Raw genomic sequence first — 26,159 nt, 5'->3', positions numbered from 1 at the left:
TTTCATATAAGCATTCCTGTGTTTTGACATTGGCCATGTATTTGTCCTTTCAAGTTATTATTTAATATTTTCATCTCTTTATATACTGTTGTTTGTTTCTTTAGTACAAGGATTATTCCCCAATTTGGTTAATAATTTTCTCCTGATGTAAATATTTCTACTAGGAACATATTTGTAGATTTTTTTTTCTTTTGAGGTATTTCATCAATATACTCCTATATTTTTAATTGCCAAGTTGAAATACGGTATTTTTTTAGAAAAACAAATGCTTTTCCTGGAGTCAACATGTAGCTTGGACCTTTTCCCTTTATTCTTATTAGAAGAAAATGGTTTTGTTCTAATTTGGCCGAGCCTAGTTATTTATAATAAGATGTTATGATTGTCCCTTTAACAGAATCAGTTATTTCACTTGCATGTTAAATAGCCTTTTATGTTACCCTAAAGAGCAACAGATCCTCAGGATGTATTGTGTCCTCCTGGGTTTCTTTTTGTCTTCCTTGACCACAGCTTGTGGCTTCTAGACAGTTAACTGCTAGGCAAACAAATGGAAGTGGCCAGTGATTTGAGAGGTGAGGAGAGAGAAAAAACCTTCCAGGGAGAAGCTGAGGAAAGTGAGAAAAAGTGTTGAATGTGGTACCTGTAGAAAAGCTGATTGAAAACCAAAGTGCTATCAATGAATATTTCCTATTGCTGGTGGGGAGCAGGAAGTTTGAGTCAGCTGAGGGTGCGTGAAGAGCCATGAATGGCTCTTTGGTCTCTGAACTTGAGCCTGGAGACAGGCCTGCTCCCAGCACAGGAGGATACCTGCCTTGGAGGCAGGAGGGTGGGGTGAGAGATTTGGCTTGATTTAACAATTCTGTTTTTTAATTAGTGTTAAAAGGAGTTGGTAATTGTGGTTGTGGACCCTTCCCCATCCCTCAGAATAGGATCTATCTGTGCAGTCTATTTATGACCAAATAATTGGACTTTTTGGCTTTTTTCCTTTTAAAAAAATTTTAGGCAAACAGAGTTAAACAGTTGTGAGAATGGATCTTTAAGTATGGAAATAAATGATGATGAAGAAATCCTAATGAAAAAGAAGAGCTCCTTATGTTTGAAACCTGCAGAGACAGATCGCAGCATATCAAGTGAAGAAAATACAGATGATAATATAACAGGTAAAAACAAAAAAGATGTGAGGCAGACCATTGAATAAAAGGATCATGGGGCTTTGATTCATTATCCATGATGAGACACTTGATAGGGATTGACCTCAAGACAGCGTGCTAGGTAGCTCCCGAGGCAGATGTTCGTAAGATAACAGAGTTCACTTGAAAACGTTCTGCCATCCCACCTGACCCCCCTATTGAAAAGGCAGAATGAAGAGGAGTTTCCCACTCACTGTTCTTAGCTGTGATGTTCATGGGCTTCAGTGAGCTGTAGCTGTCTGTGCTGACTTTTTAGAGAGTATGAGTATTAGGGTCTTCTGCTCAGAATTTCAAAGTCCATTGAACATAGACTATGATGTGAGACTTAAGAGTCTGCAGAGTTATGGCAGTTCAGTTTTCCATCCTCCTGGTTTCTGGTGAGGCCTGAGGATGTCCGGATTCACCAAGTACCATCAGATTTTCGCCTGGCCGTCTCTGTGTTCATCAAGCCAAATTCCCAAGTTTTAGGTAATAATCTGTAGTTGAAAGTGCTGCCCTTTTCGATTTACTAATTTCATTGGCTCTAACTACTAAAACCAACTTCAGATCAGTCCATGACAACCATCTTAGAGTTTTTAATTGTGTTCTAAGTGTGTATTAAATAGTTTGAAAATAAAATTTTTTTAAAAGTTTCCTCCTCATCTCCTCTGGTGAGTGGGGGGAAGAAAAGATGCATTTTCATAGCTGTTAACCTGCAGCAAGCAATCCATACATCACTGAAGTCTTATCCCTTGAGTAAATAGTAGACAGGAGAATTTCTATTAAAACAGTACTATTATTTATTTGACCCAATAATTTTTTTCTAGGAATTTGTCCTCAGGGAATAGTCAGATTTAAAGACAAATATATATGGACAGGGATGTCCTTTATGACATTACAGTTAATTCTCATTACTCATGGTAGTTTTGTTCTATAAAGTCACTGCAAACACTGAATTAGCAAATACTGAATGATTGCTCCTAGGGGAAATACATGGTTAGGTTCCTGCAAGCCTCTTTTCACATTTTCATCAACTGATCAGAACATATTGTTGTTTTGTGTGTTTCTGTTTAAAGACACTTTGTTGGGGAGAGGGATAAATTGGAAGATTGGGATTGACATATACATACTACTATATATAAAATAGGTAACTAATAAGGAACTACTGTATAGCACAGGGAACTCTACTCAATACTCTGTAATGGCCTCTATGGGAAAAGAATCTAAAAAAGAGTGGATATATGTATATGTATAACTGATTCACTTTGCTGTACACCTGAAACTAACACAACATTGTAAATCAACTGTATTCCAATAAAAATTAAAAAGAAAAGAGTCCCTCCTCCTAAAGGAAAAAAAAAAAGATACCTTGTTTATATATATTGTTGACTCATTAACATTGAACCCACAGCCAACAGCACTATAACTCATGCCTGAACGAGGCTTATCTTATATAAGCTTATATAACACGTGTTTTTCCATAAGCCTTCTTGTGCTTAGGAACACTAGGCAGCACTACACTTGGGGGTCCTTTTAAACAGCAAAACCAACAACAAAATGCACAAGAATGCAAAAAAAAAATGGCACTAAATAAACACATTTGCGTGCAGTATGAAAGGTGAAACAAGAAGGCAGAATGTCACCTTGTTCGACCTCAGCTGGGAACATGCGTGTCAGGTAACTCAAATTTTTTCACCACTCTGCGCATATCCAAAATGACTGCAAGAGTGCCATGAGCGTTGGTTTTAGTATTACAAATAAACTTCAGCAAGTAGGCAAATCCGCAAAGACAGAATACACTAATAATGAGGTTCAACTCTATAATACTGAAATTTTAGAAACCATGTAAATGCCCTCCACATAAACATGATTCAATATTACATGGTCATTAAAACCATGTTTTGAAGAGTATTGAATGATAATGAAAATATTCATGATATACTGTTCAGTGAAAACAGGCTAGATGAAAATCTACATGTATTTAAACTCAGTTTTGTTTGTGTGTGTATGTGTAGTATTTCCCTGATTTTTCTTTCTGTATACTTTTCTGTGTTAGAAATGTTCAACAATGAATATATATATATTAACCTTATAATACATAAATAAAAGGTTAGTAATAGGTATCTCCTGCCTTACAGTCCAAAGTGAAATGATAAAGGAAGATGGAGAGGAAAACCTGGGAAATCATGACAGCCACTTGGCACAGTCTGAATCACACTCCTCAAGCAGCTCTCCAGAAGCCCACTGGGAGGAAGGCCAGGAAGTCATCCCAACTTTCTTTAGTACCATGAACGCCAGGTATTCGGTACTCTCTAAACTCACTGACAGTTGGATACCAGCTTTCCTTCTGGAAAGTCAGTCTTGGTGTTCCTTTCAGGGGATGGCGTATCCTAACAGAATAGAGAATGTGGCATACCAAGCATCTGCTTTACTGTTCACCTTGCCTAAAGCAGTGGATAAGAAGGAATTGGATTGTGAGAGTATACTCTGTCAACAAGTTTTAGCTTGCTTTGGTGGATTATCTTTGGAAAGTGATTTTATTAGACTGTGTTATAATAGAAGAACAGTCACGGGGGCGTATTTGTGAGACGAAGCTAAATGATTTGACCTACAGAGGGGCAGCTGTTTTCATGACTGCCTCTGAACTGCAGAGCATGCTAATGTATTTTCAATCTTTCCTCCTCTGTATCACCAAATTGTTTAGCTTTAGTGACATTGAACTTCTGGAAGACAGTGGCATTCCCACAGAAGCGTTCTTAGCATCATGTTATGCTGTGGTTCCAGTATTAGGTAAGATTGCTGGATTTGCCTTAAATTCACAGTCTCTAGAATCTGTTTCACTGCAGTTATTTTGTAGTAGAAATATGCTGAACTATGTTTACAGTGAGATGACCCTTCTTATCTACCTCTTCATATCACTAGCCACATATAGTTAAAACTGTGTGACCTTAAGCATTATTACATATTTCCATTTCATTTCTAATTATGATTAATATTGATCTTAGAGTTGTGTAATGAAAAAAGGGAATTCTGTTTTCTAGAAATCATACTTAAGAGCAAAAGTGAAAGTAGTTGAGGAACAGATCTTCAAATCTGTTGATACTATGAAAAAACATTTTACCAGCTAAAACTTTTTTCAGATTAAAAAAATTATATATATAACTTTATTTAAGTTTAAATTACATTTACTTTTTATAGAGCCAGTAGTACCAGGAATTGCTAATGTGTTGAAATTTGCTATATAATCCATTGAACTCTGTATCTCTTTTTTAAATCAAGGTATATCTTGCATAGAACTTAACTGTTATAATTCAGTGAGTTTTGACAAATACATCTACCTATGTAATCCACACCTTTATCAAGACAGAGAATGTTTTCATCACCCCAGAATGTTCCCTATGCCAGTCAGTCCACAACCTGTCACCCAGCCCAAGGCAACCATACTGATTTCTGTCACCATAGATTAGTTTTGCGTGTTCTAAAGTTTCATATAAATGGAATCATGTTACGTACTCTTGCATTATACTCTTGGTATAATGTTTTCACCTTTGTTGTTACATGTATTAGTAGCTCATTGCTTTTTATTGCTTAATAGTATTCTATTAAGTGACTCTACCCCAATTTGTTTATTCATTCTCCTACTGATAAACATTTGGGTAGTTTCTTCTTTGGGGCTATTATAAGTGAAATTGCTCTGAACGTTTTTGTGTCTGTGGGCACATGTTTTCATTTTTGAGTAAATACCTAGGGGTGGAATTACTGATTCATAGGGTTTATACATGTAATTTCATAAAGAGTGGTTGTACCGTTGTATACTTCCAATAGCAATATATGAGTATTCTGGTTGCTTCACATCCTCACTAGCACTTGGTGGTGTCAGTATTTTTGGTTTTAGCCATTTCTGTGAGTGTTTGGTGGTATCTTGTGGCTTTAATCTGTATTTCTCTGATGACTAATGATGTTGAGCACTTTTTCATACGGTTATCGACCATTGCTATCTTTTCCATTGTGAAGTCTGTTCAAATCTTTAACCTATTTTTAAAAGTTGGTTAATTTTCTTTTTATTATTGAATTGAAAGAGTTCTATGTATGTTCTGAATAACGTTTCATTGTAGACATACTCATTATGAATATTTTCCCCCAGACTATGACTTGTTCATTTCTTTTCTTAATGATGCCTTTTGAAGAGCAGTGTTTTTAATTTTCATTAAATCCAATTTATCTATGTTTTCTTCTTTTATAGTTAGTGCTTTCAGTATCCTAAAAAATCTTTGCTTATCCCCAAGGTCATGAAGATAGTTTTCTGTGTTGTCTTCTACACTTTTTATTTTTGATTTTAAGTTTACATGTGTGATCCATCTTGGAATCAGTTTTTTATGTGGTGTGAGGTAAGGGTTGAGATTCCTTCTTTTTTTTTTTTTTCCTTTATCTGGTTATTCAAGAACCATTTGTTGAAAAAGCATCTTTTTTCCCTTTTATATTACCTTGGTAGTGCTTTGAAAACCAGTTGACCCTGTAAGTGTGGGTCTATTTCTGGACTCTCTTTTGTTTCAACAATCTGTTGTTTTTCCTCATGGTAGTATTACAGTATCTTAATTACTGTGTAAGGCTTGAAATCAGATAATGTAAGTCTTCCAGTTTTGTTCTTCTTTTTCAAGATGTTTTGGCAATTCTAGGTCCTTTGCATGTCCATATAAATTTTAGCTTTTCAGTTTCTATTAAAAAGCCTGTTGGGATTTTGATTAGGATTACATTGAATCTGTGAACCAATTAGTAGGAAATTGACATCTTAAACAACATTGAGTCTTCTAATCCATGAATGTGCTGTATCTCTCATTTACTTAGGTCTTCTTTATTTTCACAGTGTTTTGTATCGTGTAAAGGTCTTACACATCTTTTGTTAGGAATAAATTTTAGAATTTTATGTGTTTTTATGCTATTGTGAAAAGTATTTCATTTTCCAATTTTTTATTAATAGCATATAGATACAATTGACTTGTACATTGAGTTGTTTTTTATAATCATGAATGAGTTAATTTATAACATGTATTTTCTGTGTTTATTGAAGTTATCATGTTTTTTTCCTGTACTTAATGTAATAAATTACATTGTTTGGATGAATTTAAGCCGGCTATCTTGCTGTCTGTTTCTACCATCTTGCTACTTATTGTCTGTTTGTCTCATGTGTTCTTCCTTGTTTACTCCTTTCTTGATTTCTGCCCAGTTAATCAATTATTTTTTGTATTCTGTTTTATTTCCTCTTTTAGCTTTTTAGCTACCTATCTTTGTTCCTGCCTTTCTTTTGGATGAGTCAAGTATTTTTTAGAATTTTATTATATTTTCTCTTTTGGCTTTTTGGCTATACCCCTTTGTGTTACTTTTTTTAGTTGCTCTTATCCAACAAAAATATTCAGACTACATATATAATTTAAAATTTTCTGGCAGGCATATTAAAATTGTAAAGCAAAACAGATAAAACTAATTTTAATATTGTATTTTATCTAACTTGGTATATACAATATATCATCTGAACGTGGAATCAATATAAAAGAATCATTAATGAGATATTTGGCATTCTTTTTTTGGTACTAAGTCTTTGAAATCTGGTATATATTTATACTTACGGCATATTTCAGTTTGGAATAGGTACATTGCAAGAGCTCAGTAGCCACACATCTACTGGCTACCGTATCGGACAGTGCAGCCCTAAGGATTACAGTGCGCATTCTAAACTTATAAGGTTATCCTCACCTGCCCTTAGGCCCTTATTATAGTTACTCACTTCAGAGCAGTGCAGTAGAAAAAAGCAATGACAGTGTGCCAGGGACCTTTGAAGCTTATGTTTAGAAAATGATCTAAAAGCAAAAAATAAAAGTTTGGCGGGGGGTCGGGGGGGCCTGTTAAATTCATTGCTACTATAAAAAATATTTTCCACTTGAAAAAATTGCTTTTTCAAAGATGTTTTCAATCTTTTCTTCTAGACAAACTTGGCCCTACAGTGTTTGCTCCTGTTAAAATGGATCTAGTTGGAAATATTAAGGTGAATATACTGGCTTGTCTCTGTGGAGACTGTATATTTGGAGGGAGTAGTTGCATGAAATTTCATTCAGAAACAAATGATTGTTGAGTTTTATACTCGGGATGAAAAGTATAGGCCAGCTGTAAGAACCTTTCTCAGAGGAAAAAATACTTTAAAAACAGTACTTTAAAACCCTCGAACTATTTAATTCTAGCTTAAGCCTAATAAGAATCCTCAAACAAATATAACAGATTACTTGGAAAGCATAAGGAAGAAGGTAAGAGAGGATTAATTCATTTTGATTTCTTAGAGGCCTGGTTGACAAACTTATGTCTCAACAGTAAACTGACTTGCTTGATAGCTTTAGCGCTTTTAACTTAGGTTATTTCCCTGCTTCTCCTGCAGAAAGTAAATCAGAAGTATATAACCAACAAAGAAGAGTTTACCACACTCCAGAAGATAGTGCTGCACGAAGTGGAGGCCGATGTAGCCCAGGTTAGGAATTCAGCTACAGAAGCCCTCCTGTGGCTGAAGAGGTGAGGCAGCTGGGGTGGGGCAGCAGTTGAAATCCAGCTTAGTTGAAACGTTACCCCCCAAAAAAAATTGTTATGCAAAAGAGGCTACTTCTGAGTGAAAGCTGTAACCCATGTATAGCCTTTTCTAGAAGGCCTGAAGAATAGAATATCAACTTTTTTTTGCCTCTGTCTTGATAGTGATAAACATTGTTAATATTAATAGAATGTATAAGATAGGAATCATAAAGGACAGTAAAGCTGATTGGTTTGTCTTTAAGTCAGTGGATCACAAACTGTAATGGCATCAGAATCACCTGGAGGGCTTTTTTTTTTTTTTTAAACATCTTTATTGAAGTATAATTGCCTTACAATGGTGTGTTAGCTTCTGCTTTATAACAAAGTGAATCAGTTATACATATACAATATGTTCCCATTTCTCTTCCCTCTTGCATCTCCCTCCCTCCCACCCTCCCCATCCCACCCCTCTAGGTGGTCACAGAGCACCGAGCTGATCTCCCTGTGCTATGCAGCTGCTTCCCACTAGTTATCTATTTTACATTTGGTAGTGTATATATGTCCATGACACTCTCTTACCCTGTCACATCTCACCCCACCCCCTCCCCATATCCTCAAGTCCATTCTCTAGTAGGTCTGTGTCTTTATTCCCGTCTTGCCACTAGGTTCTTCATGGCCTTTTTTTTTTTTTTTTCCCTTAGATTCCGTATATATGTGTTAGCATACTGTATTTGTTTTTCTCTTTCTGACTTACTTCACTCTGTATGACAGACTCTAACTCCATCCACCTCATTACAAATACCTCCATTTCATTTCTTTTTATGGCTGAGTAATATTCCATTGTATATATGTGCCACATCTTCTTTATCCATTCATCTGTCGATGGACATTTAGGTTGCTTCCATGTCCTGGCTATTGTAAATAGAGCTGCAATGAACATTTTGGTACATGACTCTTTTTGACCTATGGTTTTCTCAGGGTATATGCCCAGTAGTGGGATTGCTGGGTCGTATGGTAGTTCTATTTGTAGTAGGAGGGCTTTTTAAAAAACGCAGATTGCTCCACCCAAAACCCAATTTCTGATGCAGTAAGTCTGGAGTGGAGCTCCAGAATTTGCATTTCTAACAAGTTCCCAGGTGATGCTAAAGCTGCTGGTCCTGGGACCACATTTTGAAAACCACTGTGTAGGTATTTCAGATAAGAATCGTCTAGAGCAAGCTAAAGGGAAGTCACAGGGAGGAAACTTAGGAAGGGCTGCCATGTGACTTGACTTGTTTATTGCTACGCCCAAGACACTACTGAAAAAGAAGCTGATGTCTGCCATTTATTCATACCCATTCAACATAAATGAACTTTGAAAATAATATTTCTTCCTCTTTTTTGTTTTAGAGGTCTCAAATTTTTGAAGGGATTTTTGACAGAAGTGAAAAATGGAGAAAAGGACATCCAGACAGCCCTGAGTAAGTGTTATTTACATTTTGGTTGATCAATTGAATAAGATGTGGAATGGAGACCCCTGGAGGAGGAGATAGGGTGTGCTTTTCAAGATCTGATTTTGTTTTTTTTCTATTTCATTATTATTAATTGTTTGTTTCTTATATGCTTTGTTAAAAAAGAACTCATGAGATAGTGACCTGGTAATCTAGATCTAACTTATTAAAAATCAGTATATCTTAAAGAAGAGCTAAATTAATAGAGAGCCATCTTTTAATCTTAATAGGAAAAGCTAATATTTTTAAGAAGTCAGTTCTTCCTAAATGAATCTTGAGATAACTGTATAGTTTTCTAAAATCCGTATCCAGAGAGAAGCTAGTTTTGGAGACCATAAAAGGGAGGGTGTGGGGAACCCTAGGAATTTGCTCTGAAGTGAGATGAAGGGCTGGTCATCGTCTTGTATTCCTCAAGTACCCTACGTGCCCCATTTTTGTGGTGGTAGTTGAGACTCGGATGAAGGCCTTGGTCAAAGGAGATCGTCCGTTATCTCCAGCATCTTAATGCAGTGACTGGAACATTGTAGGCACTTAATAAACATTGGGTGGGTGGGTGGATAGATGGATGGATCAACGCACCTATCGGACCACTTTTGGAAAACACTGAAGACTTGGAAGCATCCTCATAGTGCTACGAACAGACTGGCTAAACTCTCAGTCTTGGTCTCTAGGAAATCCTTCCAGGATGGGCATTGAGGTGAGCAGGCGGGAGTGAGATTCCATATTACTTTGAAGCCCTGTATTATTATGATGTAGAGAAGCACATGGTCAGGCTCTAGGCAGTCATGATTATAAATAATGAAACGAATGAATTAGATGCTTCTGCCGGGGAGGAGGAGCCAGTGTTCACACAGCATTTTGTCAGTGTCAGGGGTGAGTTCTTCCTTTTGTTAGTCCTCCTTTGGGTCCTGAGTCTTGAGGGACCCTGCCCCCGTGTGATCTTCCCAGGCCTCCCTGTCTAGAAACTTGCTGATGTGCCATGAAACAATAAAAGCTGGTATTTCTGTAACACTGTATAAAAAATTTGGACAACCTAGTCCTCACATCAATCCACTTTTACGGGTTAGGTAACTGAAATTCTGAAAGATTAAAAGACACGCTAAGACCACAAAGGATCTGAAGCAGGGTCGTTTTGGGATCCCCAGCTCTAAGGTCCTCATTTCTCCCACCGAAGGTCTTCTCCACCATCCCTGAGCTACCTGCATTTTGGGGTTTCTCATACATCCTTGAATTTCCAGGACTGTCTCAGTTATGTCCTCCCCTAAGTGTCCTGATTTCAGTACTAAAAATACATTCACCATGACTATTAGGACTCCCTAACCAGTATCTATCAAACTTGATGACTTTGTGGAGTGATTAAGATCATGGGCTTTCTGGGTAGTGTTGTGCCCTTAGGCAATTTACTTAGCCTTTCTGTGCCTCAGTTTCCTCATCTGTAAAATGGGAATGATGATTTGATTTCCCTAATAAGATTGTTGTAAAGATTAAATAGGTTTATGCATGTGAAAAGATTAGAAATTTGGTACATAATAAGCACTTAATAGAGGTTAGCTTCTACTGTTGTTTATATTCTCATCATCATGACACATAAAAAGTTGATAACCTACCAGAAAATGGGACTTATTTGTCCCAAATCACAAATGGAAAGTTACCAAGCTCAGTTGCCAAGCCTGAAATTTCTCTCCAGACTGACTTCTTAGTATGGAAGTTTCACACTGGGAGGAAGACTCCACCACCTGCAGGAAACGCAGAAGATATGGGATTCAGCACTGTGTGCGTGGTGGACTCCACATGTCACAGGATGCTACTGCTTTCAGATGGCTGGCTGTGTGAGGGCAAGTGGGGGATGCTAATCTCATTACCCCTCTGCTGGAGCTGGGATGGAGGAGAACCCAGCTGCTTACCGGACACAGCAAGTGAAAAGAAAAGCTTTGCCCCTTGGAGGTGGAGAGATAGTTGAGGATATACCCTTTCTGCCCTGCCCCCATCCCTAATTCTGCCCCCTTTCCTCCCCTATCTTTTACTTGATTTGAAAGCTGGGCCTAGAGATGTTGACTTTATGAAGAGAGAGGAGACTTGAAGGGTAAATGCTGCTTCAAAACTGAAATAATCACAGCCAATCTCAGCTTTTCCTTCCCTTTCTTCCCCGCTGGACTGTTTTCAGTGGAAAGGAAAAGGGACCATAAATTTGAGATTTTCATCCTGATGCTCAGGATTATTTCAGAGGTTTTCATGATTTAAATCATCTCTGCTTATAGGGATACCTAGTTTCCTGCTGCTGTTCAATGTGGAGAGATAAAGCTCCCCTAACCAGCCCCCTTCCCTCTAAACACAGGCACAACAAGTTCTGTGCAAACAAATCAGAGATTTATGAGAAATGTTTACACATTAACTATTCAGAACCCATAGGCTGCTTGTTGCCTGTTTCTTCTGGATTGCTGGCTTCTTTTTTCTCATTTTGAAATCACAGGCTTTATAAGCAGACTGATATCTTGTCCAAAATGAGATAGTTTGGGTATGTAAGTAAAAGAGTGGGTATGTGCAATTTATATGCCACATATAGGCAAATTAGCTTGCATTTTTTATTCTAAAATTGAATTTGAGTTATTGTAATAACAGCTACCATTTATAGAGCACCCAGTGTTGGCATAACACTAGGTTCTCCATAAACATTTAATCTTCTGAGTACTCCCCTTTTACAGCAAGTAAACTGAGGTTTAGAGAGGATAAGTACTTTCCCTAGGGTCTCAGATCTAGATCAGTGGTTCTCAAAGTGGTCCAAGGACAGCAGCATCTTCATCACCTGGAGACTTATTAGAAAGGCAGACTACTGGGTCCCACCTGACACCTGCTGACTCAGAAACTCCCGAGGTGGGACCCAGCAACGCGTGTGTTCACAAGTCATGCAAGTGATTCTAATCCATGCTCAAGTTTGAGACCCGTTCATCTAGAGCTGGGATGTTGAAGCTCACCCGTCACTAGGCTACATTTGGTTATTTGGGAATTTTGACTGCATCTAAGTAATTATTAAATAAGCAGGAATAAAAGTACTGAAATTAGTTACCCATAGCATCAGTTACTTTTGCCTCCTTTTCATGATAATTGGCTGGTTACCCAATGGCTGAAAACTTTTCCTAACGTAGGAACAGCAAGACAATTAGTAGGGATAAATTAAGGATAAACCTTGGATGACACTCCCAAATTTGAAAACACTGCTTAAGAAAGGTTTTGAGGTAACTGCTCATAATTTTGGATAGTCTTAGTGGCTGTGAAAATGGGAGGTGATATGTAACAGTCCTAAATGACACAATGGAAGCCTTGACATCTATTAACTCTCTGGAAAAATGCATGTATAGTCATTGTATTGCCGCAGTTCTGTGACCTAGAATGAGTTGTCAGCAATCGGAAGGAGGCCTTGGGCTTTACACTGCCCCCTTTTGCAGTTGAGCCATCACTTGAATTCCCCATAATGATGATCAGAGTGGAATATTTTGGGTGGTCTCATGCCAAGAGCTGCTCTGAACTCTAGTGTCCTCTGGCATTCTCTAGAGATCACTCTAAGGAAAGAGTTGGGTACACAAGGCAAATGTGTTTAATGGTCCACCCTGTAGCTGAGCCCCTCCATTCACAGATGCCACATCAAGAAGAGGCTTTGGAAAGCATCTTTGTAAGTGAAAGGAAGAAAAGTTGCTCTGCCATTTCATGCACCATTGTACTAAATATTATGTGTTCTGCACTATTCCCTCAGTGGGATAGCATATTGCCACATCCCTCACCTCTGAATGATTCCATAAATGTCAGGTAAACATTAACCTAACCAAGATCTCTAGCACAGAATAGGAGAAAAAAAAATGTAGAGGAGGCTACTTATGCATTTAATATGAAAGGCTTTCACAAACAAGGAGAGCTATATGAGAGAGATGAAGTTAGAACTCATAATCAGATATTTGACATCAAATCATAACTTGACTAATTATTCTGAAAGTACCGGGGAATGTGAATCAAGTCATGCCCTTTCCAGAACTATTAACAGCATGTGCTTCTAATGGCAGAATTGGCTTACGGTACAAGTTTTCATCTCGATGGTGCCTGAAGGTAACAAAGGATATCTCTGGGTACTTGTTCCATCTCTGTCAACGGGTTATTGAGTTGGCTTTTCTCCATACAATTCATTTTGCCCAAAGCTTAGTCACTGTAAAGAATTTGGGGGTACTTTCCTAGTAGTAGGTTTTTAAAATTATATCAAGTATTTATCATTTGACCAAATATGTAAATACAATACCATCTACTACCTCATGACCCCATTACTCCCAGAGAAGATCTTCATCCAGAATTTGTAGTTTATCATTATATAATGAATGTTTTTATACTTTTACTATATATTTATGTGTCCACAAACAGTATCTAGTAATGTATTGCATGTTTTAAACTCATGTACATGGTGTACACATTCTTCCTTTTTCTCTCGATATTTTCACATTTATTCACTGCTTATTCACTTTCAAACCTTTCTTTGTTCGTGATTCTTGCCTAAGGACTTCCTAGTTTAGCTCATTTGCAGAACTGAGATGATTGTCACTTCCTGAGCTCAGTGAATGATTGATTTCACCTTTTCTGGCTTTGCTTGTCTACTTCTCCAGCTGTCTCCTAAAGCTTAGATTTGCATTTCTCCTTTGCCCTCTCTACAACCCAAAGTAACTTTGCGAATTCTCACCAATTATAGATTTACAATAGAGAAACACTCTCATATATTCTGTTCCTGGACAGAATAGCTATCCACCAACAGTAATGGAAAGGTAGTTCTTGTTCAGATGCTATGATAGGTTGAGGCATAATCTCTAAATACCTCATAGAAAGTTTTTGACTAACCATTAAAGAAATCAAATCTGCATTTTTATAAATAGAATAAGGTTCCAATTTTTTCAAGATATGGCTGGGAAAAGGCACGTTTTTCATTTTCATTATTTTGTTTTATCACAGAGAATAAACATTAGTTTTGTCAAAATGGTTTAATGTGACAAGAATGCCCCAAGTTCTCATTGCTTTTAGCTTTGTGACCTTGGGCAGGTAACTGTCTCTCTGGGTCTTCTGTTTTTTTCATCTGTAAGAGGAAGAGAATTGGGCAAGGTGATTGTCAACGCTTCCTACTTAGAAATTCTGACTCAATTTCTAAGGAACTGACACATTTCAGAGAACTGGGAGAAGGGAATCATTTATGTCTTTCAGAGGCCAAAAATACTTCCAGATTATAGAACATGCATTATGATAATGAATGGGTATTATAGTGAAGATTAATGTATTTCATTATCTAATCTTCTCTAGGTAACCAAAATAGGTCAATGCTTAGACTTCATCCTAATTTAATGCAGCCTCACATGGCAGGGATATTTGCAGCCCTAGAAGTCAGCTAAAGACTTGGGGCAAGTCTTTTTCTTTTATGAGTTTTATTTTATTTGTTGGTTTTCAATTGCAGAGGTGGTCTTCCTAGGCCTGAGTCAGGACCTAGCCTAAATTCTCTGCCTCCCTCTTCTCGCATTAGACTTACTTGGCCCACATTTTGCCCAGTGGGACTCTTCTCTGGCAAGATGCAGGCACAGCAAGGAACAACTGCCTTCTCTAGAAGGGCTGGGGGGAGACACAGATCGTGGTGCTGTACAAACACTCTCTCTTCCTTAGACCAGGCTGCCCCTCTTACTTGGACTCACAGCATCCTTGTTTTCTTGCTGTCCCATAGAAGGGAGCATGGAGAAGGGTTTCTGGGCTTTTTTGAGTGGTTGACTTCACAGGCAAAGTGTAGGAAAGGTATAAGGTCCCTGAGGTTGGAGTAGCACTGGACCCAGAGCCCTTGTAAGCAGGCAGTTTGTCTGCCAGATGAACTCTGGAGCCGAAGGCTCAGGGATCAGGACAGCGGTCAGCTGCGTTTGCTGCATACCGTAAAGAAATACTGATCTCCTTTTACCTCCCTACCACAATTCCAAATCAGAATGATCATGACTGTTAGTGGAAGAAAATAATACTATCTGTATAGGAAAAAAGACTTAAGAGAATATACCTCCAGAATGCCCTCTGTGGTTACCTCTGGGAGGCATGATTATAGGTTTCTTTAGTTCTTCCCTTTTTGCATTTTCCATATTTTTAACAATGAGCATGTATTATTTGTGAAATCAGAAAAAAAGCAGTAAGTGTTATTTTAAACTACCACTGTGCCTCAGGTGGGAAGTTCAGAATCCTTGACATGGCATAAAAAAGGTCCTCACAGTTTGGCCCCAGCCCCAGTGATCTGCAGCCCTAGTGGACTGTTCCCCCTTCATGCCACCATCTCTCACAACTCCATGTAGCTTTCTCTATCTGCAGCCCCAGGTACCACCCTACTCTCTGCCCTACCCAGCCTTTGAGACTCCTTTGGAGAATTCTTTCTGTCCACTTGCTCCCAGGCTGGATTCATCTCTCTTTCTTTTCCTGTAGCACTGGATAGAGACCTCTGTTTTAGCAGTTGGCAATTTGCATAGCAATGATTTGTTAAAGGCTGGCTCTCTTATAAACCCATGAACTTCCTGAGGGCAAGGGACTGAGTTTAAATCACCCAGTGATCCCTGCTGCCTTGCACTTAGTAAGGGGCAGTGGTAGACTCGCACTAACTTCTTGTTGAATGGAGCAGCTGTTCCATCACAGATGTCTACGCGCAGATCGTAATGGCACTAAATTTCATCTACTGATTTTTAATGGCATTTAATACCTTACATGGATTAAGATCACAAGAAAGAAAGTGTTCCCAGTATACCTCTGTGACTCACCTCAGGATGTTTTCCATGGACCTGTACACCTTCTTACCAGCCCAGATGGCTCCTTAGACGGTTAGAAAGTTGACTGTCTTGCTGATTTACCACAGAGGCTGTGCCTAGTATTTCCTGCCCGTCTGCACCTATATGCTTTGTGTGCTAGCAACCCTTTCTTCGCTAAGGTCTTAGATACCATCCAAAATGTCCCTGAAAACATCTGTCCCCTTAGAGAATCAGATAGGTTTTAAGTGTGGCTTACATTGAAGACTTGTATCTTTGACACTGTCCTAGCCTACAGACTGTTCTCCTAAGAAAAAGATTGAATTTAATCTTGAGTTCTCCTTTAGGCTATTTCTAAGAGTCCTTTCTGCACTTGAATTTATTGATTTTTATCATTTTTGCTTTAGCTTCACCACACTGGATGCTGGCATTTCAACCCATTCCTAAAACTTTAGATAGCCAGCAAAATCTGCTGTTAGAATTCAGACGTACAGTCTTCTTTTATACAAAATATAATGTATTTTATGCAAACCTGAATTATGTAAAATTGATACATGGTATGCTAAAAGTATTAATAAAGCCTCACCCAAATTTTAAAAATAGAAATTGACAAGAATTACATCATTTCAAAGCTAGAGAGCTTGCATAAATAGTAAACTGTGTTCAAGCTACAGCCACATGGCAGTGCTGTTTTGCCCAGTAAAATGCAGATACCTGATGTTCTTTGGCAGTATTCTGTGAACCGCACTGCTTTTTACTGCATAGGAGCTTGTGGTTGTGGTTTTGGTGTCTTTTTTTTGTTATTTTAACATCTGCTCTTGTTATAATTTAAAATGTTTTTATATCCTATTACAGTGTCGCCCAAGCATTGATTAAATGGTTGATGGTGGTGCTTGTACTAGTGTTGAAACTAGCCCATGAAAATAAATGTTTGGAATAAAATTTAGATGTGGTAAAACATGATAAAGAAGGTCAAACAACCCCCATGATACTCTGTGCTGTAATTTAGGAGTGTGAGGACTCTGTAGACCCCTGGAGATGATGCTGAGAAAATAAAATGGAGCATTGAAATAAAAATGCACTGTGGTGAGGTAGAGCTGTGCCCTCCTGAGAGCGCATTTATTCCTGTGGAAAAATCAGTTTTGAATTTTGCATATATTGAATTATTCAAAGCCTTCAGGAACACATCCCTTGCATAAAATGCAGTCATCTTGTTCTTGAGATTTTTGGGGGGTAATTAAAATTATTATATAGCAGTTTTTAAATCTCCTTTTAAAAAACTCATTGGGACAAAAATAATAGGTTTTTATCTTTAAAGTCTAGAATGTGAATGACTTCTATCAATAGGCCTCAGCAATTACTTTATATCTACCTTAATAACTTCAAGCTGTTCTTTCCATAATAGTTTTAAAGGTTTCTAGCTTTAAAACTGTATATCCAGGGTCATAGGGACATCTAGGACAAGCATTTGACATCCCAGAATAGAATGTTAGAATTTAAGAGAACCTTGGAGGTCATTTTACAAAGGGGGAAACAGGTGGTTAGAGAGATCAGCTAAGGGACTGGCTCAGGATCACACAACATTTCAAAGAACTGCATTTTTATATTTTTATAGTGTATTTTAAATTGTATTTAGGCTCTATATTACAATATATTTTCCTCCCTCTTTACTTCCTTCTATGTATTGAATTTTCCAACCATGATAATAAGCTGAAGTTCAGATACGACACAGAGTAAGAGTGGATATACCAATTTTTCTTTAAAAAAAAAATCTCTGTAGGCTTTTTTCCTACTCAAGACTTTTGGGGTACATAATCTCATAATTCAGCTTTTTTTTTATCAGTTTCTAATACCAATAGGAATGTGCTACTACATACATTAGAAAGGACATGATACAAATAGCACATCAAATTCTGATGAAATTGTTCCTCATGGAGTTTTTCTTCTTTTCAAGATAATGCATATGGTAAAACATTACGGCAACACCATGGCTGGGTAGTTCGAGGGGTTTTTGCGGTAAGTAATCCTTCTGCCTCCTAATGTTCTGATGGTCACAGCAAGGTGTTTTGTTTTGCTTTGTGTGTGTGGTGTTTCTGTTTGTTTTTGAGAATAAGAACAAAATATTGCTTGTTTCATTTAAGTCTATAGGTCTTTGTTGTGTGGAAATGTTGGCAATAAAAAGTAAGAAAAGACTATTAGAATGTGCTTCACCTTATCTAGTTCCAGTGACTCTGAGAAGATTTGTCTCAGAAGTGGTTGCCTTCTGATGCGGTAGTAAAGAGTGTCAGTGTAGAGATAGGCAGGAAGCTGTCAAATGCTCACCATTGAGGGGAAACGACTGGTGGTTTCAAGCCCATAGCTCCCTCTGCTGCCTGTTAAAGTCAATCCTGTTAATTCTCAGATTTTAGTCAGTTTTTTTCCCCCTAAATTGAATTTTGTCTTGAATATTAACTGACCTGGGTTGCCAGTGGCTAGGACTAGATATCTCTTCTTACCCAGTTATTTTCTTTATGGAGGTGTTTGTATTCATATGTTTTGGCTCCTGTTAGCTACCGCTCCTTCCTTCCTTGCATGACCTAGGAAGAACACGCACCTGAGAATCATAGTGCCCTGGACAAATCACTTAGCCTGCTTTGTAAAATAGAAGGAGAAGATGGCCCCTTTATGTCAGCAGTAATACTCTGTTATTCTCCCATCTGGGGAGAGGTCAGCCTTAGTCAGGTGCGGCCATGAAAAGGCGGAGTCTCATGTAGTGGTACAGTAGGAAATGTCATAGAATATGAGTGTTGTTTGGAAGGTCGGGGGATTAAAAATAGCCTTGCAGATGATGGTCTTTTACTAATTTAAAGCATGGGAGACATCATTTGCCTAAGGTAAGAACTGTTCAGGTCATGATTTACTAGGAGGCAGGTAAAGAAAATGGGAAGAATTTACCGTGGAAGAAATCAAATTTTAGTGAAAATGAAACATTTCTGAAAGCATAGAGATGACTAGCTCTATGTCCTGCTGTTCATTGGAATAGGAGCCAGACCAGTTGCAGCCACAGACTGCTCACACTTACCTTCAGTGCATGTTTAATAACATAATAATAGTTACCATTTGGCTGTTGGACACTTACTGTGTATCAGGCACTGTGCCAGGTACTTCTGTGTTCATTTATCTTTGGTAATCCTCAGGATTAACTCCCAGTATTGTACAAGTTCGAAACTGTTTGTTCCCGTCCCAGAGTGAGGCAGTGGCAGAGTTCAGGTCTAAACCCAGACCTGCTGTCTCCAAGGCCGGTGCTCATCCCACCCATCACAGCTCTCCACAGTGAAGACAGAATAACTGAGAAACTGCGAGTGAGAAATTAGGCAAAGGATGCTGCTGCATGCATCGGTCTCCCTGAGTAAATACTGTGATTGCCTGCAGGTGCCTGACACCTGAGTTCCCTTGGTGAGATGACAAAGCATAAAAACACTGAGTTGCACCATTTATAAGAAACATAAATGTGGTTTGGGTTTTTTTTTTTTTTCAGTATAGAGGGCAGAGTTTAATCCTGAAATATTATTGATGATCTGAGATGTTGCCAACAAGAATGAAGCTATAGCACAAAATTTATCATAAGCATGAGTCTTTAAAAGAACATTTTAACTTACAGGATTTTTCTCAATATATAGTAATTTAGACTCATTGTAAAAAAAAAATTTTTTTTTAATTATGGAAGAATAGAAAGGGGAAAAATTAAAATTGTCCATAATCTCACCACTCTATAATAGGGATTTTTAACATTTTTGTGTTTTACCTTCTTAGCTCTTATTTTCATATATTTTTACATATTCTTTTCAATATTGTTCTATTTCATTTCATATATTTATATAAATGTCTACTTATACTTATATTTTTATATTTACATGTTTATTCTATGTGTATAATTATCTTTATTTTGTATACCTACTCTGTATATGCATATAAATTTTTTTGACATTTAGCTGGTTGTATAATTTTGTATTCTTTTTCTCCACTTTTTAATTTTTTATATTTTCTAGTTTTATTGAGAAATAATTGACATACAGTACTGTATGTTTAAGGTGCACAGCATGATGGTTTGATTTACATGTATTGTGAAATGATTACCACAATAGCTTCAGCTAACATCCATCTTCTCATATAGATACAATTTAAAAAAAAGAAAGGAAAATATTTTTCTCCTTGTGATGGGAACTCTTAGAATTTACTCTTGGAACAAGTTTGCTGTGTATCCAACAGCAGTGTTAGCCATAGTCTTCCCCACTTATTTTTAGGGACTGCATAATATTTCCCGAGTATGGAGGTACCATAATTTATTTGCCCAAATCTCTGTGTTGGAAATTTCAGCTGCTTCTAAGTTTGTTTTTACAGACAGAACAGCATTTTATGCATTTTTTATGCATGTTTTTATGCATTTTTGACTAAAACTGTTATTTCCTCAAAATAGGTTCCTAGAAGTAGAATTGCTCTAATACCGAGAAACTACAGCCACAACTTAGAATTGGAGCACTTACCATGCACTAGATGTTGTTTTAAGTGCTTTACTTACATAAAGTTATTAATCTCATAACTCTAAGGTAGGTTCTCTTATTTTCCCTGCTCATAGACAAAGAAACCTGAAACACATAGAGGTGAGGTAATACACCCAAAGTTATAGAGTAAGAACATTTTGAAGACTTGATATTATTGCCAATAGTTTTTAAAGTTGCTGGTTTTTAAGAAAATAGATTATGTTGAGCATTTGGCAACAGCCTTATCAGTAGAGGAGCTACCTTTCAGTCTCTCTCCTGTTATTCTCTAAGTCATCCCTACTTTGGAAAGTTTATTGAGTTTTCTAATGTGCTAATTAAAATTATCAGGGGCAAATTCATTTAACTAATCCTGGTTGCTCAGGGAAATGGCTTTTATGCTCAAGGAATTTGACTCATTTACCAGACAAGTAGTGAACGTTTATCTTCAGACAGTTACTGTCTGTGGAACTGATGCCCAGTCTAGGCTCTGCCTCTTTCTGTGGCTCCCTGTTTTGGCTTCATCTTCAGTTGAGTTCTGTCATTGTTTCCCAAATAGACCCGGCTGCACCACAGTCCACTAGGAGCCTTTGAGAAATCTGTAGTCCTGGGTTCCACTCTGGAGAAACTTTAAAAATTTTTTATTGTACTTAAATATATGTACATAGAGTTTTGTTTTGTTTTTTATCACAGAGTCCAAAAAGGTTATAACAAAAAATAGCAGTTTGTTCCATACTTCTCAGACTCACTAAAAGAGGCTGCCACTTTCAACTGCTTTGACCATTTCTTCCAATACCTCCATAATTCTAAAACTATTTACTGTTCTTTGTGGCCTTATCAATTTTAATTACTGTTGATTTCTGTTATAGATTAGAAATTAGCTCTCTTAGACCTTACTGTCACTACCTCACCTCCCCTGCCTCCACCTTCCCTATATAATTATATCACAAGGTAACATGATGATGATGAGCCAAAATTCTATGATTTTTTTCATTCTTTCTTACATGAGTTTTACATTTTTCCCTGTACCATTGGATTTCTCAGATCACCATCATTCTGAACTCACGAATGTATCAGATTATCTGTATTTTTTTTTCTTGGAGTGTGCCCTTCCAGAACTTTCTAAACTCTTCTTCCAGTCTAAATTGTTGTACTGCTATTGCCCTAGGACTTTTCTTCACAGGTTTTCCTATAAGGCATCCCCACCTCATCCTAATTCCATTTCCCAAGTCCTATGACTTCCTATTTCTTGTTCCAATCCCTTTTTTTGATGGTATGCAAACTCTAGTAGCTTCCTAAGAAAGGGTGCAAGGGAGCTAAATTTTTGAGTTCCTGAAACTATCTTTATTCTGCCCCTTTTTCCTAGAGTGTTGCTTTGGCTGGTTTAGAATTCTAAGTTAATAGTAATTTTCTGTCAGTACTTTTAAGACATTCCTCCGATGTCCTCCAGCTTCCAATGTTACTATTGTAAAATCTAATGTGCCACTCTGTATAAACTGTTCCTCACCTCCTTCTAGATGCTTTTAGGATCTGTTCTTTGTGCCCACATTCTAAAATTTCACCGTGTTCTCCTTTTGGTCTTTATCATTCATTCTGCTGAGCACTTGGATAGGTCTTTAAATCTGGAGACTCATATCCTTCAGTTCTGGGAGATTTTCTCACATTATATTTTTGGACAGTTGCCTTCCCTTCATTCTCTGCTCTCCCTGTACCCCTATCATTATTTGAGTATTTATTATGTGCCAGGCAGTGGAATAAACACATCCTACATGTCCCATTAATCCCTCAAATAAGGAAAGTGCTATCAGTCATCTTCTATAGATGAGGAAACTGAGGTTCTAGGAGTTTAATCACCTTACTTAAATTCCTCAAGCTAATATGTAAAAGATTGGGGATTCAAGTCCAGGTCTCCTCACCCACGCCTGTGCTTTAACCACTGCATAATGCCAGTCACTTTCAGTTGCAAAAAAGGAGAGGGTTGATTCTCAAAAGACTTTAAATATAAGGAAGCTCAAGAAAGCAACTGCAGAATGATTATCCAAGATTCCAGAAAGTCTCCAGAGAACTCAGCAGAGCCAAACCAGTAGGTGCCAGATAGCAGATTTTAGCAAGCTTAGGGAACAGTTGGCCTGCAAAGGGAGGGGAGCTATAAGGAGCTTAGGAAATCTTACATCAGGGAAGCAGTGTGGTTGGAGGTGTAGTTGAAAAAGCATAGAGACGATTCTAAGTTCAGATCCCGGCCCTGGCGCTCACTAACTGTGTGATGTCTATCTGTCAAATAGGAATGTAAATTGTACAGGGTTCTTACAAAGATTAACTGGGATAAAATATGTTAAAGCATCAGTGTACAAGCAGACAACAAATGTTAACCCCCTTCCTTTTTAGAAAATATTCAAGACTACAAAGGAAATATCCATGTAGGGGGAAATAGGAGACATGCAAAGAAAGTACGTGGAGATGAGATACAAATAGGATGGTGAGACGCCCTGCCAGGCTGGCCATGTGCCGACAAAGACTATGGTAGCAGCATGCATGCAGGTCAACCTGAGCACTCAACCGGAAGAGGCTGGATCACTGTGAATGAGAAAGGAGCTTTCCTCAAACTGTTTTTCTCTCAGCATTCCCTGACTTGATGGGATTATGCATCCTCAAGATGGCCCAAGAACATACTTGCTTCTTCTAGCCTTAAAGTGATTTGGTGCTTGAAACATAATTTTAGAGTCCATGAACTGAAAGGGTGTATGCCTTTTTTTTTCACTCTTGCTCCCCTCAGCTCTGTATGTGTGTGAGTGTGTGTGCACGCATGCGCTTGTGCATGAGTATAATGTGCAAGAGAGCAAGCCGTGGTGCAGCTTCTCATGGGCAATTCTTTTGCAGTTAGCTCTGAGGGCAGCTCCATCCTATGAAGATTTTGTGGCTGCATTAACCATTAAGGAAGGCGACCACCAGAAAGCAGCTTTCAGTGTTGGGATGCAGAGGGACCTCAGCCTTTACCTCCCCGCCATGGAAAAGCAGCTGGCGATACTGGACACTTTATATGAGGTCCACGGACTGGAGTCTGACGAGGTGGTATGATGTCTGCAGGGCAGCGCCGCCTCCTAACTTCAGGGAATAAAGTTCGCTAAAGTGTTTCGTTGCCCTACTTAATTTCCAGCAGCAGCTTCAGTCCTCTCCAATCCCTTACTTGGGGGGATGGAGAGGAGGAGGCAAAGCCTAGTGCTTTTATGTATAATTTTTAAAATGCATATATGTTTTGTGTGTTTAAAAATCAAGGTGCTATATATTCAGTTCAAAGGGCCTCCTGGAAACCAAATCATAGCTGTTACACAGACGTGAACGGCGAGTTATAAGAGCAGATTTGACAAATGAATTTGTTAGTATTGTGTTTTGCTTTTAGTTTTAATGGGCCACCCAAACCCAAGCTGAAATTGAGCAATTTCTTTATCAAGGACTGTAACTCATAGCCAGTGTTGCAATCAATTTAGAATTAGACTAAAAATTTAGAGGGAGCTCAGCCCCTTTGTTGAAGCTATTGAAATGTAGAGTTCGCTATTCCTAGACGTTCTGCAAAGAATCCTCTTCTCTGTGGCTCTGTGGGCCAGAAGAGCCTGTGTAGTCAGCGTGTCCGGGGCGTTGGTGTGACCAAGCAGTGCCATCCCTGTTTATGGGCCAGGAGACTGGCTCTGAAGAGATGAGTGGTGTGTCCTAGCCCCGAGCTGGAGGACAGTATGGGAGGGGTGGGACAGGTCATCTGAGGTGACCCCGTGCAGTGCACACCCTTTGCCAGCCTGCTTTCCCCGGCATCATCTCAGTTGGACATCACAGCAAAACCGTGACATTCAGGGATTATTATTAAACTTCAAAAGGAAGGTTTAAAGGTCGAGGGATTTGCTCAGTCACACAGCCACTAAATAGAAGAACCACGTGATTTCCCTGTGTGATCTGGACCACCTCTGCATCAAAATCACATGGAGTGCTTGTTTGAAAAGCAAATTCCCAGGCCTTACCTTGACCTGAAGAACCAGAATTGTGGGATTGGGACTCAGGATAATAAACCTTGAATTTGAATAAACTTTCCAAGTTATTCTTGTGCACACAGGGTTGAAGAGCTACAAGATTAAATTCTAGTTTACAGAATTCCCAGTCTTCTGCATGAACTAAATGATGTGTCCTTTTTTTCAAAGAGGAAGAGGCTATCATTGAAATGAAGTAGTTAAAGGGAGAGTGAGAAGTGGAGCAAGTTTACTCAGCAGGTTTCTTAATTGAGCCAGCAGGCCTTCAGGGACCACGGTTCTGAATGTGCTCTCTGATCAATCTTGGCTTTATCACCAATGGTGCAGAGTAAGCTAAATGCAGCTGCTTATCTATCTTAAAAGCTCTGGGACTGTGTCACAGTTTAAAGGTGGGATTTAAGCCTTTCACAAAACAACCTTGTGTAGGCGTTCTCCTGAAGAGTGTGACGCCAGGACTGTGGCCCTAGTCTCTCAGTAGGCCAGGCTGCCAAGAGTGGGCGGGGGGGAGAGGCCATGGGTGCCTTCCCTGTCAGGGGCTACTCGCTTAAAGTAGCTGGAAGGGAAGTTCCCCAGGTAGAAGGTGAGTTCCTTTGAGGGGCACAGGTGATGCTGTCCCGAGGGTAAAGAGAACTCTCTCCTTAGGTGAGAGGTTAATGTAGGGAGGGGTATTGATTTTTTTTGTCTGTGTTTAAACAAATGGGCATTTGTGTAGCTCAAATTAACAAAGCAGATACTGTGTGCTCAGTAGGGACTTCTGGAAAATGCTTAAACTTTAGAAAAACAACATCAAATATTTTAAGGCTAGGGAGAAAAAGGGTGCTAAAGTGATGTTGATTCTTTTGTATCTTAGCGCTTGCTGTTAGCAGCTGCTAAGGTGTGTGTGTTGTCTTCTCCCATTCCCACGAGTAATTAGTGCGGACCTCCATCTCTGGCTAGTGTGAACATGATGGCAGGACTAGGGGATAATTTAGACTTCCTGCCCTTACGGAGCCTCCTAAAAGGGAAAAAGAAAAAGCCACCAGCCTTTGCTTTTCCTTGAATGAATGCACATTAGACATTGCGCCATTGGGTGGGGACGCTACCAGGAGATTGTAAGTGTTGTGAAGCATGACCGTTCAGAGCAAATGCTGGTGCTCCTCGTCACCTCAGGAGAACTGGTGTGGTCTCTGGGAGAGAGGTGGGCACACTGAAAATACCTCAGATTTTCCACCGAGGCTTTGAATCCACACAAAAAGAAAGCTGCTCAGCATGGCCATTTCGCGTTTCTATAGGTACTGCCTTGGTGTATATGACCCAGTTTTCTGGGAAAGAAGGGTTTCATATTATCCGGGATCTTTGAGAACCCAGATCAGAGTAACTTGACTAACTTGAATAAGTTGCATTACCTACTCAACACTTTTCCAACCCTACAGAAAGGAGGTAATGTTTTTTGATAGGTATTTTCCTCACTGGAGCATACTAAGTTTACCTAAGATGCGTAAAGCTCTGGAAATTGAACTTCATATTAGATGACAAATTCAACTTGACCTGACGCTTGGCACAGTCAGAGCTTCCTCCTGGACCTGCAGTATTTGCTTCTCCATTTTATTTAAAGGCATAATGTGTGCTAATTGGCATTTACTATCTAAGACGAGGACAAAGAGAA

General features: G+C 38.6%; 1 protein-coding gene across 6 annotated transcripts in view; it reads left to right on the top strand.

Annotated features, from left to right (window-relative positions):
- The window catches only part of PLEKHA8 (pleckstrin homology domain containing A8), a 94,425-nt gene extending 70,795 nt beyond the window's left edge, over positions 1-23,630 (top strand). For 4 of the 6 annotated variants that reach the window (XM_057550322.1, XM_057550324.1, XM_057550323.1 and 1 more), the window contains 8 exons: positions 1,000-1,157; positions 3,305-3,464; positions 3,871-3,956; positions 7,148-7,206; positions 7,591-7,721; positions 9,105-9,175; positions 17,939-18,000; positions 23,379-23,630. In XM_057550322.1, coding sequence (XP_057406305.1) covers positions 1,000-1,157; positions 3,305-3,464; positions 3,871-3,956; positions 7,148-7,206; positions 7,591-7,721; positions 9,105-9,175; positions 17,939-18,000; positions 23,379-23,576 — 925 coding nt within the window. In that variant the 3' untranslated portion in view covers positions 23,577-23,630. Of the gene's footprint in view, positions 1-999; positions 1,158-3,304; positions 3,465-3,870; positions 3,957-7,147; positions 7,207-7,590; positions 7,722-9,104; positions 9,176-17,938; positions 18,001-20,440; positions 20,571-22,886; positions 23,335-23,378 lie in introns of those variants that run through there. The other 2 variants (XM_007193509.3, XM_057550321.1) reach the window with 2 other exon arrangements.
- The last annotated feature ends 2,529 nt before the right edge of the window (positions 23,631-26,159 follow it).

Source organism: Balaenoptera acutorostrata, chromosome 7, assembly GCF_949987535.1.
Source record: "Balaenoptera acutorostrata chromosome 7, mBalAcu1.1, whole genome shotgun sequence".
Classification (NCBI taxonomy): Eukaryota; Metazoa; Chordata; class Mammalia; order Artiodactyla; family Balaenopteridae; genus Balaenoptera; species Balaenoptera acutorostrata.
The sequence above is the reverse complement of the archived record's forward strand: the minus strand, read 5'-3'. Positions and strand labels throughout refer to the sequence as shown.